The sequence below is a fragment of the Pectinophora gossypiella genome, chromosome 8 (assembly GCF_024362695.1).
Source record: "Pectinophora gossypiella chromosome 8, ilPecGoss1.1, whole genome shotgun sequence".
NCBI lineage: Eukaryota > Metazoa > Arthropoda > Insecta > Lepidoptera > Gelechiidae > Pectinophora > Pectinophora gossypiella.
In genome coordinates this window covers 2,230,200-2,246,392 of record NC_065411.1, presented here as the reverse complement: position 1 = coordinate 2,246,392, position 16,193 = coordinate 2,230,200, and the positions used below count along the sequence as shown (strand labels likewise).

The 16,193-nt window shown below is 41.1% G+C and overlaps 2 protein-coding genes across 3 annotated transcripts in view; one reads left to right on the top strand and one right to left on the bottom strand.

Annotated features, from left to right (window-relative positions):
* The window catches only part of LOC126368856 (uncharacterized), a 198,147-nt gene that overhangs the window by 162,123 nt on the left and 19,831 nt on the right, over nt 1-16,193 (bottom strand). The window lies entirely within an intron of this gene.
* On the top strand, nt 10,697-13,151 carry LOC126368869 (uncharacterized). The gene has a single exon (XM_050013068.1). It carries the CDS (start codon nt 10,701-10,703, stop codon nt 13,077-13,079), a length of 2,379 nt encoding a protein of 792 aa, XP_049869025.1. The 5' UTR covers nt 10,697-10,700; the 3' UTR covers nt 13,080-13,151.

Below are 16,193 nucleotides of genomic sequence, written 5' to 3'. Positions count from 1 at the left end.
CATTAACTACTTGGCCTGACAAATGGGGAGCGCTGAAGGCTCTCACCCGCACACTTCTCTTGCTTCCTCTACATTCACCAATCGATTCATACACGCACGCCGATGCAGAGTAGATCGTACTAAACCTTTTCTAAGGACATCTCCAATTTGGTCAATATACGTCTAAAAAAACAACAAATAATATCATTTACCTCTAAGAAATGTTCGCTATGTAAATTAATTTGATCACATTTTTCCTCTCTCTACCACAATCCAACAAGTGTTATTCATTTAATTTCTCTTCTTCTTCTTCTTATCGTGTGGGTTGTGAGGTGAATTACCAACAACAACAATTTAATTTCTCTAAAAGATAAATAGAAATTAAAATGAGTTGAACGTTGAAACAATTAAAAAAATAAATTCCTCCAACATTTATTACAAGAGGTGCACTGAAAAACCCAGTGATTGATCAAGTGGACCATGAAGTAATAGTGTGGATATGACATTCATTTCCTTAGCATTATCTCGTTTTTCACAGGGTCCGCTTACATAACCTGAAGATTTGACAGGTCCGGTTTTTACAGAAGACGCGACTGTCTGACCTTCCAACCCGCGAAGGGAAACCAGCCCAATACAGGTAAGGTCACATTCCTCCGAAAACGCATTTCTCGGGAATGTGGGTTTCCTCACGATGTTTGCCTTCACCGCTGAACACGTGATAATCATTTATGATCCAAACCTGCATTGGAAAACAAATTTGTTAATCATTGATTTAGGCCTGTGCTGGATTCGAACATGCGACCTCAAAGTGAGAGGCAAGCGTTCTACCACTGGGCTACCACGGTTATGCATAATTACGATACAGTACAGTACAGTACGTTTCCGGTGGGAAATAGGCGTGAGTTTATGTATGTGTATGTATGTACGATACAGTATTTTAAAAAAAAACACAAAATTTGTCAAAATTTCTTCTATCGTAAGGCTTGTGAGGTAAATGACCGACGTTGTCTATTCATAAATTATTAATTTATTTATTTTAGTGCATCAAAAACAGTACAAAAAAAACACAACGTCGCCTTTTTTTAAAATAAGAAACGGTCGTCACTAATATAGGATGATAGAATCCACACCTTATTGAAAGTCAAACTACTTTTTATTTATGTTCCTATAATACTAATCTACTACGATTTCAAAGGTAAGAGGTTAGGGAGAAGAAGTAACGCAACAAACTCCTCAAAAATACGATTTTATTTTTTTACAATTCAATAGCAAAATACTAAATGCACATTGATAGTCATATCCATACTAGTCCCAGCCAACTGTTCTCACAAGATAACTGCAGTCGATCCATCTTAGCGCTGCAGGGTAAGCGCAGTAAGACGATCTTTAGTTCAGCAAATAAATATACCACCTAATTGAATACAGTGGAGACGGATTGCCCATTGTAAGATCCTTCTTTTTTAAGCATCGGTGGTGTTGAATTGAATTTTAGAATGGAACGGTAAGAACTTAGATATTTTTAAGGCTCTGAACCTAGACAGCCTCTGTGGTCTAGTGGTTAGAACGTTAGGCTCACGATCTGGAGGTCCGGGTTCGATTCCCGATTGGGACATTGTCGAAATCACTTTGTGAGGAGACTGTCCTTTGTTTAGTAAGGACTTTTCAGGCTTGAATCACCTCATTGTCCGAAAAAAGTAAGATGATTTCATGCTTTGGAAGACACGTCAAGCCGTTAGTTTCGGCTATTAGCCGTAAAAACACCTCCACCAACCCGCATTGGAGCAGCGTGAGATTGAGGGGAGGCCTGTGCCCAGCAGTGGGACGTAGGTATATAGGCTATTTATGTATGTATGTTATGAACCTAGACAGGTAAAACGGAACTTTTATAGGACCACTTGGTTGAAGTTTGTTGTCTGTCCATCTGTCTCTCAAAACCCTCTTTTTCTCGAGAACGGCTGGAGGAAGTTACCTATGTCTGCGGTCCTTTGAAGCTGTAAAAAATCAAGCTTCAAAATCAATGCAAATCCAGATATAGAGACTTTCAGCTATATTTTCAACAACATTTTTAGCAACATTCATTTATTATTAAACTTTTTATTGTATACAATATTTAAATAAATGAAAAAAAAAAAAGACAAAAATAGGTACAAAAGGTGGATTTATCTCTAAAAGACATCTCTTCCAGCCAACCCCGCATGGTATGAGAGGTCAATAAAAGTGGGAAGGTACAAAGTGTTCATGCAAATATATACATAAGTAATATAAATATACACAAGTCTAAAAAATTTTATTTAAATATACATAGTATAATATCCTGTACTATAATAATATACATAAATATACATTAGGCATTATGTGATAGATAATCCTCTTTTAATTTAGCTTTGAAAGAAGCAACTGATAGACGCTCTCTAATATCCGCTGGATGTTTATTCTGTAGAAGCTGGATTGTTTTTCGTAGGGGAGCATACTTCACATAGAAACTTAGATACTTAGAAACATGAAATTGGCAAGAAGAAAGGTCTTGAGATGGATACACGGAACACAATAATATTAATATTAATGTAATTCCAGTCCTTACATTTGATTTCTAAGCACCTCCTTGAAATAATAGCCGTTAAATTTGTGCAGACACACACAATATAACGAGGAGTAAGTAGGCGGGCCCTGGGGAACATTTAGTCAGACAAATCATCTCATTTATGAGGCAAAAACTAGCAGATGCCTCGCATTTGTGGAAAGCTCGTGGGGCTAGATGGGCTCGGATATTGCTTATAGGCGCACACTTGCATAACATAACATGGTATCACGCCGAAGGGCTGGGCAGAGGTCGTGTATAGTATAACCCCATGTGGGTGTCAGGAAGCCTATTGCCGTTAACCAGTCAGGAATCCTGGAAACCAAGTGATATTAATTATTATCTATGAAAAAGATATGTCTACTCTTTTGTCTTCTTGTCATTTTTGTGTGTCTTTTTAACCCCCGATGCAAAAACGACGGGGTGTTATAAGATTGACGTGTCTGTGTGTGTGTGTAAATGTGTGTCTGTCTGTGGCATTATAGCTCCCAAACGGATGATGGCTTTGGCGGCTCAATAGTAACCCTGACACCAGGGTTGATGAGGTTGGTACTCCACCTCACAACCCACACGATAGAAGAAGAACGGATGATCCGATTTTAATGCGGTTTTTTTCGTTTAAAAGGTATATCAGTCGAGAGTGTTCTTAGCTATGTTTGGTGGAAATCGGTTCAGGTCTTCAAGGTCATCAGGTTGTATGTTAGGTGTGATAGGAATGTTCCACGCTCAGTTTGCTTGCAAGCATATGTGGGATCTGACATTTGAAACACTAATGTCTTCTGGAACCACTGAGCTGGTCTGCTGTTAGAGTACATTCTTCTGGTCGGGGTTTTTTTTAATTTTTAATTTTATTACAATATTTTTACTAAGGCGAACTTCATTTTTATTTCTAACCTGATCAGCACTCTTTAATATTTGATCCAAACATGAATTCAAAGCCATAATGTTGAATACACTGGTTTAGTGGATAACACTACAATGTAAGTCACGCATTCTCTGCACAGGGCTATCAAGAGATTTTACACTTGCATACATAAACTAACAACAAACTTATAAAAGGAAAAATTGAAGGGAAGAGAGGAAGGGGTAGACCTAGGAGAACATTTATGAAACAAATAAAAGATAAGGTGCAGGTCGTGTCATATCAGGAGGTGAAGGATTTGGCGGGAAGTAGAGAGGAATGGCGATTACTCCACAGACAAGAGCACAACTCTTCAATAAAGAGAGAGAGAGAGATATACATAAACTAATTAATTAATATAATTACACCGGTAAAAAGGTATTGATCAAACATCGCCGTAAAAGTAATCGTCGCAAAAGTATGGAACTGAAAATAATCAAAAACATGAAGTTTTCAATAGAAAAATCCACTAACACCCATGTACTTGTATGTATGGCTACTTGTATGTACTTGTAACGACGGAAAATTCCATTTGATATCAACTCAGAATCATGGCCTGAATCATCCCTCAAAGTTTTCGTTACGATGTCACTAACACCCTGTTACAACATACAACAGAATCCTATACTTGTATCTCTATAATTCTTAAGACTCAAAACAGAATAAAGCTCATTACCGTTTCTTCTATCTCCGTTGGAATCGGCTTCGAATTCTCTAAGTATGGATGACACCGATTAACTTCACTCCATCCCCTATCATCGAATCAGTTTTTGCGTGTGAGTCGCCCAAGGGTCGTTAGTTTTTGCCACAATTATCTGTAATGACTATCGGGCGTATAAGCTCCCTCTCTCTGCTAATTTGCTGTTAAGTGTCCATTTAGTCTTATACATAATACATTTTTGGTTAAACTAAGTGGATAAATAGAACTTCAATGAAAAAGTAAGTTCAACGACATCGGTGATCCGGAGGCCCGGGTTCTATTCCTAGTGGGAACTTGTAATGTCCTACGCAAACTAGGGAAACCTAGTTTGGTTAGGACATTACAAGCTGGTCACCTAATTGTCCGAAAGTAAGATGATCCGTGCTCCGGAAGGCATGTTAAGCCGTTGGTCCCGGTTACTACTTACTGATGTAGTCGTCACAATACATGATCAATGTCAGGAGTCTTTGGCGGCTCAATAATAACTCTGAGGCCAGGGTTGATGTGGTTGGTAATCTACCTCACAACCCACACGATAGAAGAATTAAAAAGATAATCCTTTCGGTTTACTTACAAAAATAAGCAATGTACCTATGTCATGAGGATAAGAAAACTGCGGGCTCCGCGGCTCACGATGTCAGCATCGGGACCTCAGGCTTCCGGGCACGGATCTCGGTGGGGACCTGAGGTCATAACAGCTTGTAACTTGGCTTGGTATCGACCTTGATGTCCTAGTGATACAATGGCCCTCTCACGTTAAGCCGTTGGTCCCGGTCACTACTTAACTTACTGATGTAAGTGAGTAATCGTTACATGAGCCATGTCAGGGGCGTTTGGCAGCTCAATAATAACCCTGACACTAGGGTTGATGAGGTTGGTAACCTTACAACCTTCTAGATAGAAGAAGAGAATGGCTCTAAATATAAAGGCTCACATTCTTGTTAATAATCGCTCTAAATATTCGACCTTATTCAATCAATCAATCAATCAATCAATAATACTTTATTGCACAACGACATATACAAAGGACATAAACATACGAATAAAAACATAAGTACAATAGGCGGCCTTATTGCTAAATAGCAATTTCTGCCAGGCAACCTTAGGGTGAAAGAAGTTAATGCATTGGAGCACGGGCTGGTGCAATAAACATATATTATAATGACACGAACAATAATAAAAAGAAAAATAAAATAAGAAAATAGTAATAATAAATAATATATATATAATTATATATATATATATATATATATATATGTATATATATATATATATATACATACACATACATACATACACACATATACATACATACAAATAGCCTATACAATATAATAATACATATAAGGAGAATAAGAAAAAAACACTTCCAAGTTATGCCTGCAGGAAGAGCGCCTTCACTCTTGCCCTGAAAGAGTCCAGAGAAGGAGCCCTCCTGACAGTCTCAGGTAGAGAGTTCCACAACCGGACAGCCCGCAAAGTGAAAGAGCAAGAATAAAAGTCAGTGGAATGGACAGGGATATTAAGGGATAAGGTGTGGGACGATCGCAAAGTACGATCAAGGACAGAGGATTTAAAAGAGAAACGATCTTTAAGGTAAGATGGAGTAGTAGGAAGATTAAGGATGGAGTACAGGAGACACAAGATGTGGAGATCCCTACGGCGACGGACAGGTAGCCACTTAAGCTATTCGAAAGCTTATTCGTAACCTAAGGTACCGAAACCTTTAGTTACTCGTTACGAATTAGCTTTCATGTTCGACATTTCACGAGCTCTTGGAATCAGGTCATGGTATTTCTAACTGAGGATGCGCGAAAATAGATAAAGATCACGCGTATACCCCGTTGGGGTAGGCAGAGACGGAGTTTCACTAGCTTGAGTTTCTTTAGGAGTATTGAAATGAAAAGCAATAATAGAATCTTCGCGTGGTCGTTCACCAACTAGCTGGACTGATCAAGTCAAAGACTCGTTGTCATCCAAGTTCTACACAGTAATAAGGGAAGCGCCGGTGGAGGCAGATCGCCCGGTCCAGGTGCAACTCTGATGCTGACCACGATCCTCAGACTGACCCAAGAGAGAGAATTCAATCTTAGGACTTAAAAAAATACTTCAAGTTACTCTATCCACCCCATTGGGTACAGCAAGCGTTAGTTATGCTGGGAGTCCATAATAGGCCTGTCTACGCCTGAAGCTGCGACAGCGTTAGTTTTAAGTTATTTTTATTTGTTAGGCGCAGCATAATAGTTTTGTGTAATTCTTTAATTTTATATTTTGAACGCCTCTTGTACTGATTGGCCATGCCTAGAGATATCGTCATGTAGCGTCAATTCCATAGTAGCCAATCAGCTGATTATGTTTGAATAGTGTTAGGTGGGGACCTTAGGTATCTATGCTATTGTGTACTTTATATTGTTAAGCGTAAGGTCCTCTCTAAATTCATACGCGTTTCAAATGGTTCGTTAGACTTTTGAAGTCAAAAAACGGTCACTTGGCAAATTCCCTTCTTATACATCGCTGTCGCCTAACTCACTTGTCTCCAAAATTGTATATTTAAAAGTCCAGGAAATTATAACTGTTTAATCCAGTTCTCCTCTTTTATTCCTTGTTCCGTAACGAACAAAGTTTTTGGCGACCGTGACAGGACAAGTACCTAATAATCGAAGCGATAGTCTAGAATTTTGCAGACCCTTTGTTCTCGAGCAAGGACGAGCAGAGGGCATCTCCACGTACTTCCACATCGGGCTTCTGCGAGAGCTTCGGGGGTCTTCCCGGCCTCACCCCGTGCTGTGTGAGCAGACGTGGAGAGCGCGCCGTTACGTTACGTGTGCGTCGCCGCCTGATCCCGAGCATCCCGTCCCGTGGATCTCGTCCCGAGCGACAACGGACGTGCTACCAACCGACGTGCTACCAACTAACGAGAGCTTCACCTACCCGCAGCGAGTCTATCTGGACGTGGGCACCAACCACGTACCCCTTCATCTCCTGCCTAAATCATCAAGTGAGCCCGTTCCTATTATTTGCCTTTGTTCCTCCTCCCCCTAGATTTGTGAATACCGGGAGTGTGCTTCCTCAAGTAAAATAGTGTTACTTCCATAATTAGCTGATTTTAGCGTGCCACTAAGCTTCTATGTGACTATTTCCTATTATTAGCTGTACTAGCTTGATACCTATCATTTCACGTAGGCCTATTTGCTTGCGCGCGCGTCGTCGGCTATCTTAACGGAGCAAATTCCTACCCAAGTAACAAGCTTTATCCTATTTACTTACATGCTTTGCATAGCAATCCAATTTAATCTCACTTCACTAATCTCACTATATTGCCCATTTAAATAAATCCACATCTCACAGCACATCTAATATAATATAATAGCTCACGCAATACTTTCGCATCTTATTCTAACCCGATCGAAAGCGAGACTGGATAGATTGATTGCAGTAAACAAGTTATATAATCATTGTCTCCATCTGTTGCTACGCATCGCCCGTGCTTCATAGGTAATTGTTGCATTCACGCATCGCTCAGCCGCTTTATTTCTCAATTCCAGCGATCGAGCGCCCCGTCCGGGAGTGCCTACCTGCGCCTTTGTTTACTGGAGCTGCGGGCTGCCTTACTGAAGCGCTTACTTGTGCTGCGCACCCGATACCAGCTGATTGACTCCGAGCTACGTCTACAAAACGAGGAGCGTATTGTATGCCATTTTTTACCATTTATTCCTATCTGTGCGAATAAACATTGATTTATAAGTATGTTCGAAGCTGATGCTTTGAGGTCCGAAATGAGTATTAAGGATTTAAATTCTAAGCGCAGTTCTATTAAAGGCCGCATTACAAAGTTTAAAAATTATCTAGAAACGATAGGCACATTCGATACGATTTCTCCTTTGGAGATTATGAAGCTTAGGGAAAAATTAACTAAATTCCAAGCATTATTTAACGAGTTTGATACGGTGCAAGGTCAAATAGAGGTGATTAACATTACTACCCAGGATGTGGAAATAGATTTAAGGGATGTATTAGAGCAGGAGTTCTATAATTGCATAGCTAAGGCCCAGCAGTTGTTACTCGATAATTCTCCTAAGCATGAGGATGATCCTTCTGTTTCCTCGCACAAGTCTGGCTCCCATTGTCATCATGATGATTTTGAGCCTCTCGGTTTCAAGTTGCCAGTTATAAAAATTCCCAACTTCGACGGTTCTTATTTTAAGTGGCTGGAGTTTCGGGACACCTTTGTATCGCTTGTTCACGAGAATGATAGAATAAAAAATATACATAAGTTCTACTATTTAAACTCCTATCTCGAAGGCGAGGCGGCGCGGGTGATTAGTAATTTAGAGGTGACTGATAAAAACTACGGGGAGGCTTGGAATATTTTATGCGATCGATATAATAATAAGCGGCAATTGATCAGTAATCATTTAAAGTCACTGCTTAGCATCGAGTCAGTTAGGGATAGCGAGAAGGCGTTAAGGTTCATTGTTGACCATATTACAAAAAATCTTCGCGCTCTTAGTACGTTAGGGTTGCCTACAAATAAGTGGGACATGCTAATTATTCATATTGTTGCCGAAAAATTAGATTCTAAAACATATTTTAAATGGGAAGAAAGTCGTAACTCATTAAACGATATACCTACTCTCGACGATTTTTTTACGTTTTTGAGGAGTCGCGCTGATGTACTTGAAACCGTTAACCGCAGTAAGCAACCATCTAAGAACGCCTTTTCCTCGGATAATGCAAACAGGAACAAGGCACAAAATAAGGTTATGGTGGGAGTTGTAGCTAAGGGCGAATTTTCTTCGTCTTCTTCCCTCTCTTGCTCCGTGTGCCGTGGTCCGCATCGTATTTACGAATGTTCTGCCTTTAGGAATAAGCCTGTTGACGATAGGTTGTCCATTGTCACGTCATTGAAATTGTGTCACAACTGTTTAAGGACAGGACACAAACCCCAGCGATGCAGGCTGCCTGGTGGATGCAGAATTTGTAAACAACGCCACAATTCCTTGCTACACGAGCGACTATTTAAAGTCGACGTGCCGGCGACGTCCGAGACTGCCGCCATGTCAGCGCTATCCTCCTCGGAGGTGCTATTATGTACGGCTGAAGTGAATATAACCAACCCTAATAATAATAGAACCATGACAGTGAGAGCGCTGCTCGATAGCGGGAGTCAATCTTCATTTATCACTGAACGAGTGAGACAAGCCCTGCAGTTGACCCCTCAGCCTTCCAACACTAACATAGTTGGTATCGGCACCACTTCACTAACCATAAGGCCTGAACGCTGTTCTATAGACCTACAGTCTAAACAGAGCTCCTTTAGAGCTACCCTGTCTTGTCTCGTCCTACCTGTAATCTCTGGCAGGCTCCCGAAAATGTATTTCGGCGCCGAGAATTTTAATTTGACCGGATTCCAATTAGCCGATCCCCATTTCAATAAGCCGGCCAACATCGACATGCTGATTGGGGCGGATGTGTTTTGGACTGTGGTAGGATCACAACAAAAACCTATAGGTGGTTCAGGGCTGATACTACGCAGTTCTGAGCTCGGTTGGCTTGTGGCCGGTCACATGTCGTCAGGCTTGGATGCTGACAAGGATGTTCGTTGCAATTTAGCACAAACTAGCGACTTGTCCGAGTTAAGTAAAGGTCTATCAAGATTTTGGGACCTGGAAGGTGTGCCTACCGAGGTGACTCGGTCCGAAGAAGAGGAGCTATGCGAGCAGCATTTTGTGGCTAATACCACTCGCGATAACAATGGACGTTTCATCGTCAAGCTACCGCTACGTGAGAACAGGGAGTGTTTGGGCAAGTCGTTTGGGTTGGCGGAGAAGAGATATTTTAATTTGGAATCGCGATTTAGAAGACAACCGCTGCTGAGAGAGCCATATGCCGACTTTATACGTGAATACGCCGACTTAGGTCATTTGTCAGATCATTATAAACCACGGCAGCAAGTAACTGAATATTACCTGCCCCATCATCCTGTCTTGAAGACTAATAGCGAGTCGACAAAACTTCGCGTTGTGTTTGACGCTTCGGCTCGCACCTCTTCAGGGTTTTCTATGAATGATGTACAAATGACTGGACCTACTATTCAGGATTCTTTATTCAATATTTTAGCTCGTTTCCGCACGCACAAATACGTAATTTCCGGGGACATTGAGAAAATGTACCGGCAAATTATGGTCCACCCTGATGATCGTAGCCTACAGCTTATTTTGTGGCGCGACAGCGATGCTCAGCCATTGCGCACCCTAATGTTAAACACTGTCACGTACGGATTTTCAAGTGCAAGCTTCCTAAGCACTCGCTGTCTGTGGCAATTGGGCGAAGAAGTTGTCGATCCCACTATAAAGGAAATCATCCAACGGGATTTCTACGTCGATGACCTTCTGACTGGGGCTCAATCGGAGAGGGAGCTGCTTTATATTCAGCAATCTGTGGCTGCATCTTTGGAGAAGGGAGGTTTTCATCTACGAAAATATAGGTCTAACCTACCTACATTGCTTGATCAAAATTTGCAAGATACGACAGGTGATCTAATGATTAGCAACGCTACAAGCACTTTAGGTGTTGGATGGATACCTAAATCCGATGAACTTTATTTCCCAATCGACCCCCCTTCACCGTCAAAGGTTATCTCTAAGAGGTCAATATTGTCTTCCACTTTCAAGATTTTCGATCCACTCGGCTTGTTGTCATCCTGCACCATAAAACCAAAGATGCTACTCCAAGAGCTCTGGGCTGAACATAAGGTTGGCTGGGACGATCCCGTGCCAGAGAAAATTAAGTCTGCCTGGCTCAGTTTTGTTCAGGGAATCAGCAGCCTTGGGGAATTAAGGATGTCCAGGCATGTTTTAGTTGATGAACCAGCGCACGTCGAAATGCACTGTTTTTGCGACGCTTCGCAAAGAGCCTATGGCGCTTGCATTTATCTCAAATCATGCAATGACCAGGGTGATAGTAAAGTGAGCCTACTATGCGCTAAGTCGCGCGTTTCACCTATCGCGCCTACTACGATTCCACGTTTGGAACTATGTGCTGCTGTGCTCGGGGCGCAATTGGCAGCAGCTACTACCCAGGCCTTGCGGATTAAAATCGATCGTCACGTTTATTGGAGCGACTCAAAAATAGTCCTATGCTGGTTACGAACCACAAGGAGAACGAAAACGTTTGTTGCCAATAGGGTGGGAACCATAAAGGAACTTACGGATCCATACTCCTGGCGATATGTGCCCACTTCTCAAAATCCTGCCGATCTTGTATCGCGGGGCGTCGACCCTAGGGAAATTGCTAACTCAGTGATGTGGTGGCAGGGTCCCTCCTTCCTGCAACAGGAAGAGTCCTTGTGGCCCGAGGCAAACCTTGAGGAAGAATCGGAGTTGCCAGAGGTCAAGGTCCTTGCTACTGTGGTGGGGGAAGCCCCTCTCGATCTTACAAGGATCTCAAGGCTATCAGTTGCTCAGCGTGCCTATGCACGCGTTCTTAGATGGTTTCACAATGCTAAACGGTCAAATGCAAATAATCAACTTACCGGGTCATTATCGGCTTTAGAACTTAACAATTCATTAAATGTGCTAATTAAAACTTCACAAAGGGACTCATTTAATGCAGATATAAGTCTTGTTTTAAAAAATAAACCGCTTAAGTCCAAATCTGATCTGATTTCACTAAATCCTTTCATCGACACAGATGGAATTTTGCGTGTTGGTGGTCGTATTTCTGCGTCTGCATACAGTGTTGATAAGAAGCATCCCATATTGTTGCACGCTCGTCATCAATTCACCAAGCTGCTTTTCCTCCAAGAGCATGCAAGGCTTCTACATGCCGGCCCTCAGCTACTACTTGCGTCTGTAAGAGACCGCTACTGGCCCGTGGGCGGACGCAATTTGGCGCGGCAAGTAGCCAAGAAGTGCCTTGTGTGCCGTCGATTCAAAGGGCAACATATGACGAACATTATGGGCAATCTACCGTCGGAGCGACTTAACCCAGATTTTCCCTTCACCAACGTAGGCACTGATTTTGCAGGTCCATTTCTGATCACTGATCGCAAAGGTAGGGGATGTAAAATAACGAAATGTTATCTCTGCATTTTCATATGCCTCAATTATAAGTGCATACATTTGGAAGCTGTCAGTGAGCTCTCTAAAGACGCCTTTATGTTGTCACTGAAAAGATTTATTGCCCGCAGAGGTCTGCCTAAGAAAATTTTCTGTGACAACGGAACAAACTTTGTTGCCGCGGCTCGCGAAATCAATGATTTTTTTAAGTCCAAGGACAATGTAAACTCCATTTTTGATTTCACAGCTCAGCAGGGCATCGATTTTAAATTTTCCCCGGCATACGCTCCTCATTTTGGAGGCTTGTTTGAGGCCGGGGTCAAGTCAGCAAAATTTCACTTGCACAGAATAATGAGTAATGCACACTTGACATTTGAGGAACTGTGCTCCTTGTTTTCACAAATCGAGGCCATCCTCAATAGCCGGCCCCTTTGTCCTCTCAGTCCCTCGCCCACAGACCTACAGCCCCTCACTCCGGGACACTTTTTGATTGGCAGGCCTCTTACCGCACTGCCAGCCGCTCAACTGTTGGACTGCAACACCAATCGTCTCGACCGCTATCAGCGCCTGGAGCAGATTCGTCAGCATTTCTGGAGACGGTGGTCAAGTGAATACGTCTCGGAGCTTCAGCAGCGCACGAAATGGAAGGTCCGGTCCAAGGCTCTGCGGCTTAATGACCTTGTCTTACTGAAGGATGACAGCGTTCCTCCACTGTGTTGGCGCCTCGGCAGGGTCAACAAGATGTTTCCCGGCTCAGATGGTGTACCTCGCGTTGCTGACGTCATGACTTCGCGGGGACTTGTCCGTCGCGCCATCAACCGCATTTGTCTACTACCCACAGAAGACGACCACTTGTCTTGAGGAGCTTTGTCAGCGCCTTCAACGCCCCGGAGGATGTCTACGCCTGAAGCTGCGACAGCGTTAGTTTTAAGTTATTTTTATTTGTTAGGCGCAGCATAATAGTTTTGTGTAATTCTTTAATTTTATATTTTGAACGCCTCTTGTACTGATTGGCCATGCCTAGAGATATCGTCATGTAGCGTCAATTCCATAGTAGCCAATCAGCTGATTATGTTTGAATAGTGTTAGGTGGGGACCTTAGGTATCTATGCTATTGTGTACTTTATATTGTTAAGCGTAAGGTCCTCTCTAAATTCATACGCGTTTCAAATGGTTCGTTAGACTTTTGAAGTCAAAAAACGGTCACTTGGCAAATTCCCTTCTTATACATCGCTGTCGCCTAACTCACTTGTCTCCAAAATTGTATATTTAAAAGTCCAGGAAATTATAACTGTTTAATCCAGTTCTCCTCTTTTATTCCTTGTTCCGTAACGAACAGGCCTATTAGAAGAACGCATCACTCACATTATAGAGTCACCGATTCAAATATGTGCTCGGGCTCTAAACTTTAAATTCGACTTTTTGAGTTTGAATTCATGTTTGGATCACATATAATTAATATCACGTGGTTTCCAGAATTTGTGCCCGGTTAATGGCTAGACTCGCCTCATTATGGGACTTAAACACAGCTGGCCAGGAGTGGCACATGAAACGATCGATGTATGTGGAGGACGCAAGTGTGTCAGGATCGAAGCAAATGGAACTCCATAGTCTCTGCTTACGTCAATGGGAAATAGACGTCAGTTTATGTATGTATGTATGTACCTACAATAAATACCACCGCCAAAGACCAACTTCTAAATGGTCGAGAACAAGTGGGTGTAAATAAAAACTAAATAATTAAGTACATAAAATAAAAGAAAAATACAAAACGAAAATAAAAAGAGAGCAAAAATTTGAAGACAAAAGACAATCGAACCATACGGAAGAATAAAACATAGATATTCTTATTTGTCACTTTCTTCTTCTTGTTATTTTATTACTTGTCGTTCTGCCCACCCCGTTAGGGGTGTGAGTTTATGTGTGCATGTTCACGAGTACTAATATGTATACACTTTGAAACTATTTCACATTTACTTTTTTGACAAATTAAACCGTAAGTCTCAGTACAAGATGATATCAAGATAAAACTTGAGTAAGATGAACAGTCATGAGTAATATCATGTACCCACTTTAGAACCCTGTCGCACTATCATATTTGACATTTAATGAGACTTACGGTTTAATTTAAAAAAAAGTTAATGTCACCAGTATTCATAGTGTATACATATTAGTACTTACTCGTGACCGAACACGCCCTGTCTCTTTCTCTTTATGACCACAATATGGGTAAATGGACCACCATCACCACGTTTCTAACCTAAGTTGATGTTTTCTCAAGCGTGTACGCATGCAAAACACCCCACTTGGCCACTCTAGCTTGTAATATCTATGTTAAGGTTTTTTGCTGTATGTAATCGATTTAGTCTGTGGTTTCTAGCGCCCGTGGCGAGTTTTCTATCTAATTATGTATGTAGGTCTGGGAAAACTGTCTTATTGGTTTTTTATGTCCTGGTTTAGTGCCTCGTAGTTCTTTGTTCGACTGGAAGTATGGAAAAACAATAGAATTCATAGGTGCTTATCACACAATCATGTCGTATAAAACTGACACTAACATTGCGAGGTATTTGCCCCCAACGCCGTACGCCGCACAGATCGCAACGTATGAACCAGCCTTTATCTTCGAGCAACCCACATTAATAATTACACAATTATGTTACTATGTATGTATGTGGTATATTTTTTTTTTGGTATTTTATTTACTTAAGGGCTTTTAACAAAATTTGTTATGCCAGCCCCATCGATCAAGATTGGCTAAAACTGAAAAAAGCATATTTAATTCATGCCCCCACCCACAACAGCCTAAGATGTGATGCTGTTGTGAATGAAATCAAATATGATTCTCTGCTCGTAGGTTCTGATAAAAAAGCGGTATATAAAAAGGGATATTTTAATTATCTTGTCTCTTGTTCTGAATTCACAATTTAACGTTCGATTCTTTTCATTTAAATCATTTCGAATAAAAATTGAGTCATTTTTTACCTGGATTGAAACTAACTTTTTCGTTACGTAATTTTGTGTACGATATTCACATCCGATTGTTTTTTTTTTTTTCAAAAAAGCAATGTGGTTTTCACCATATACGACGAAATACCAAGAACGTCTGCGAGTATCTACTTACAAGTTGTGGCTTTTACCCTGATAAGGATTGCGGGCGCAAGTTCATGTCTCTTAGTCACAAACTGATCTGTATGCAACTGTGCCAGAATTCGAGACTTGATGTAGATACTAGTTCAATGCCAGTGATGTAGCTAGCTTGAGGGCCCCTTGACAATAAAAAGGACCCTGTAAATTCAAAAGTAAATGCATGCCTATTGTATGGAACATACCTGTAGTCTACCATTTATGGTCAGTCACATCTCTAGCGCGAGCATACCAACGCGTCTCAATGTTTGGATCTTGTAATTTAATACAGGTTGCTAATGACATCGTAACTAATACTGAGGGGGATGATTCAGACATTGATTCTGAGTTAATATCAAGTGGAATTTTCCGTGGACAAATTAATGTTTTTTTTTACATTATTTTCAATTCTTTACTTTTGCGATGGAAAATTCCACATGATATTAACTTAAAATAATGAACTGAATCATCCCTCGGGGGAATGGTTCAGACCATGATTCTGAGTTGATATCAAGTGGAATTTTCTGCCGGAAAATTCATAAAAATTTTTGTGTTTTTTTTTAATTATTTACTTACAGTTCCATACTTTTGCGACCATATTTACACGATGGAATTATGTGCCAAAATGTTTTGTGATATTAATTTCTTGTTCAAAAACTACGACTCTAATCGGACCTATACGTTTTAAATAAGAAGTGCATCCTCAGGGCTGTTGTTTTAAAGGTTCGTGTCAGGTAAACCTTTACTTTTCCCCAAAAGTTAATACCATTTGAGGAAAACTTATAAAGAGTCATGACAAAAAGTACTAGATCCTCACATTGGTTATCTTTTGACAACTTTACAGTTTCGTCC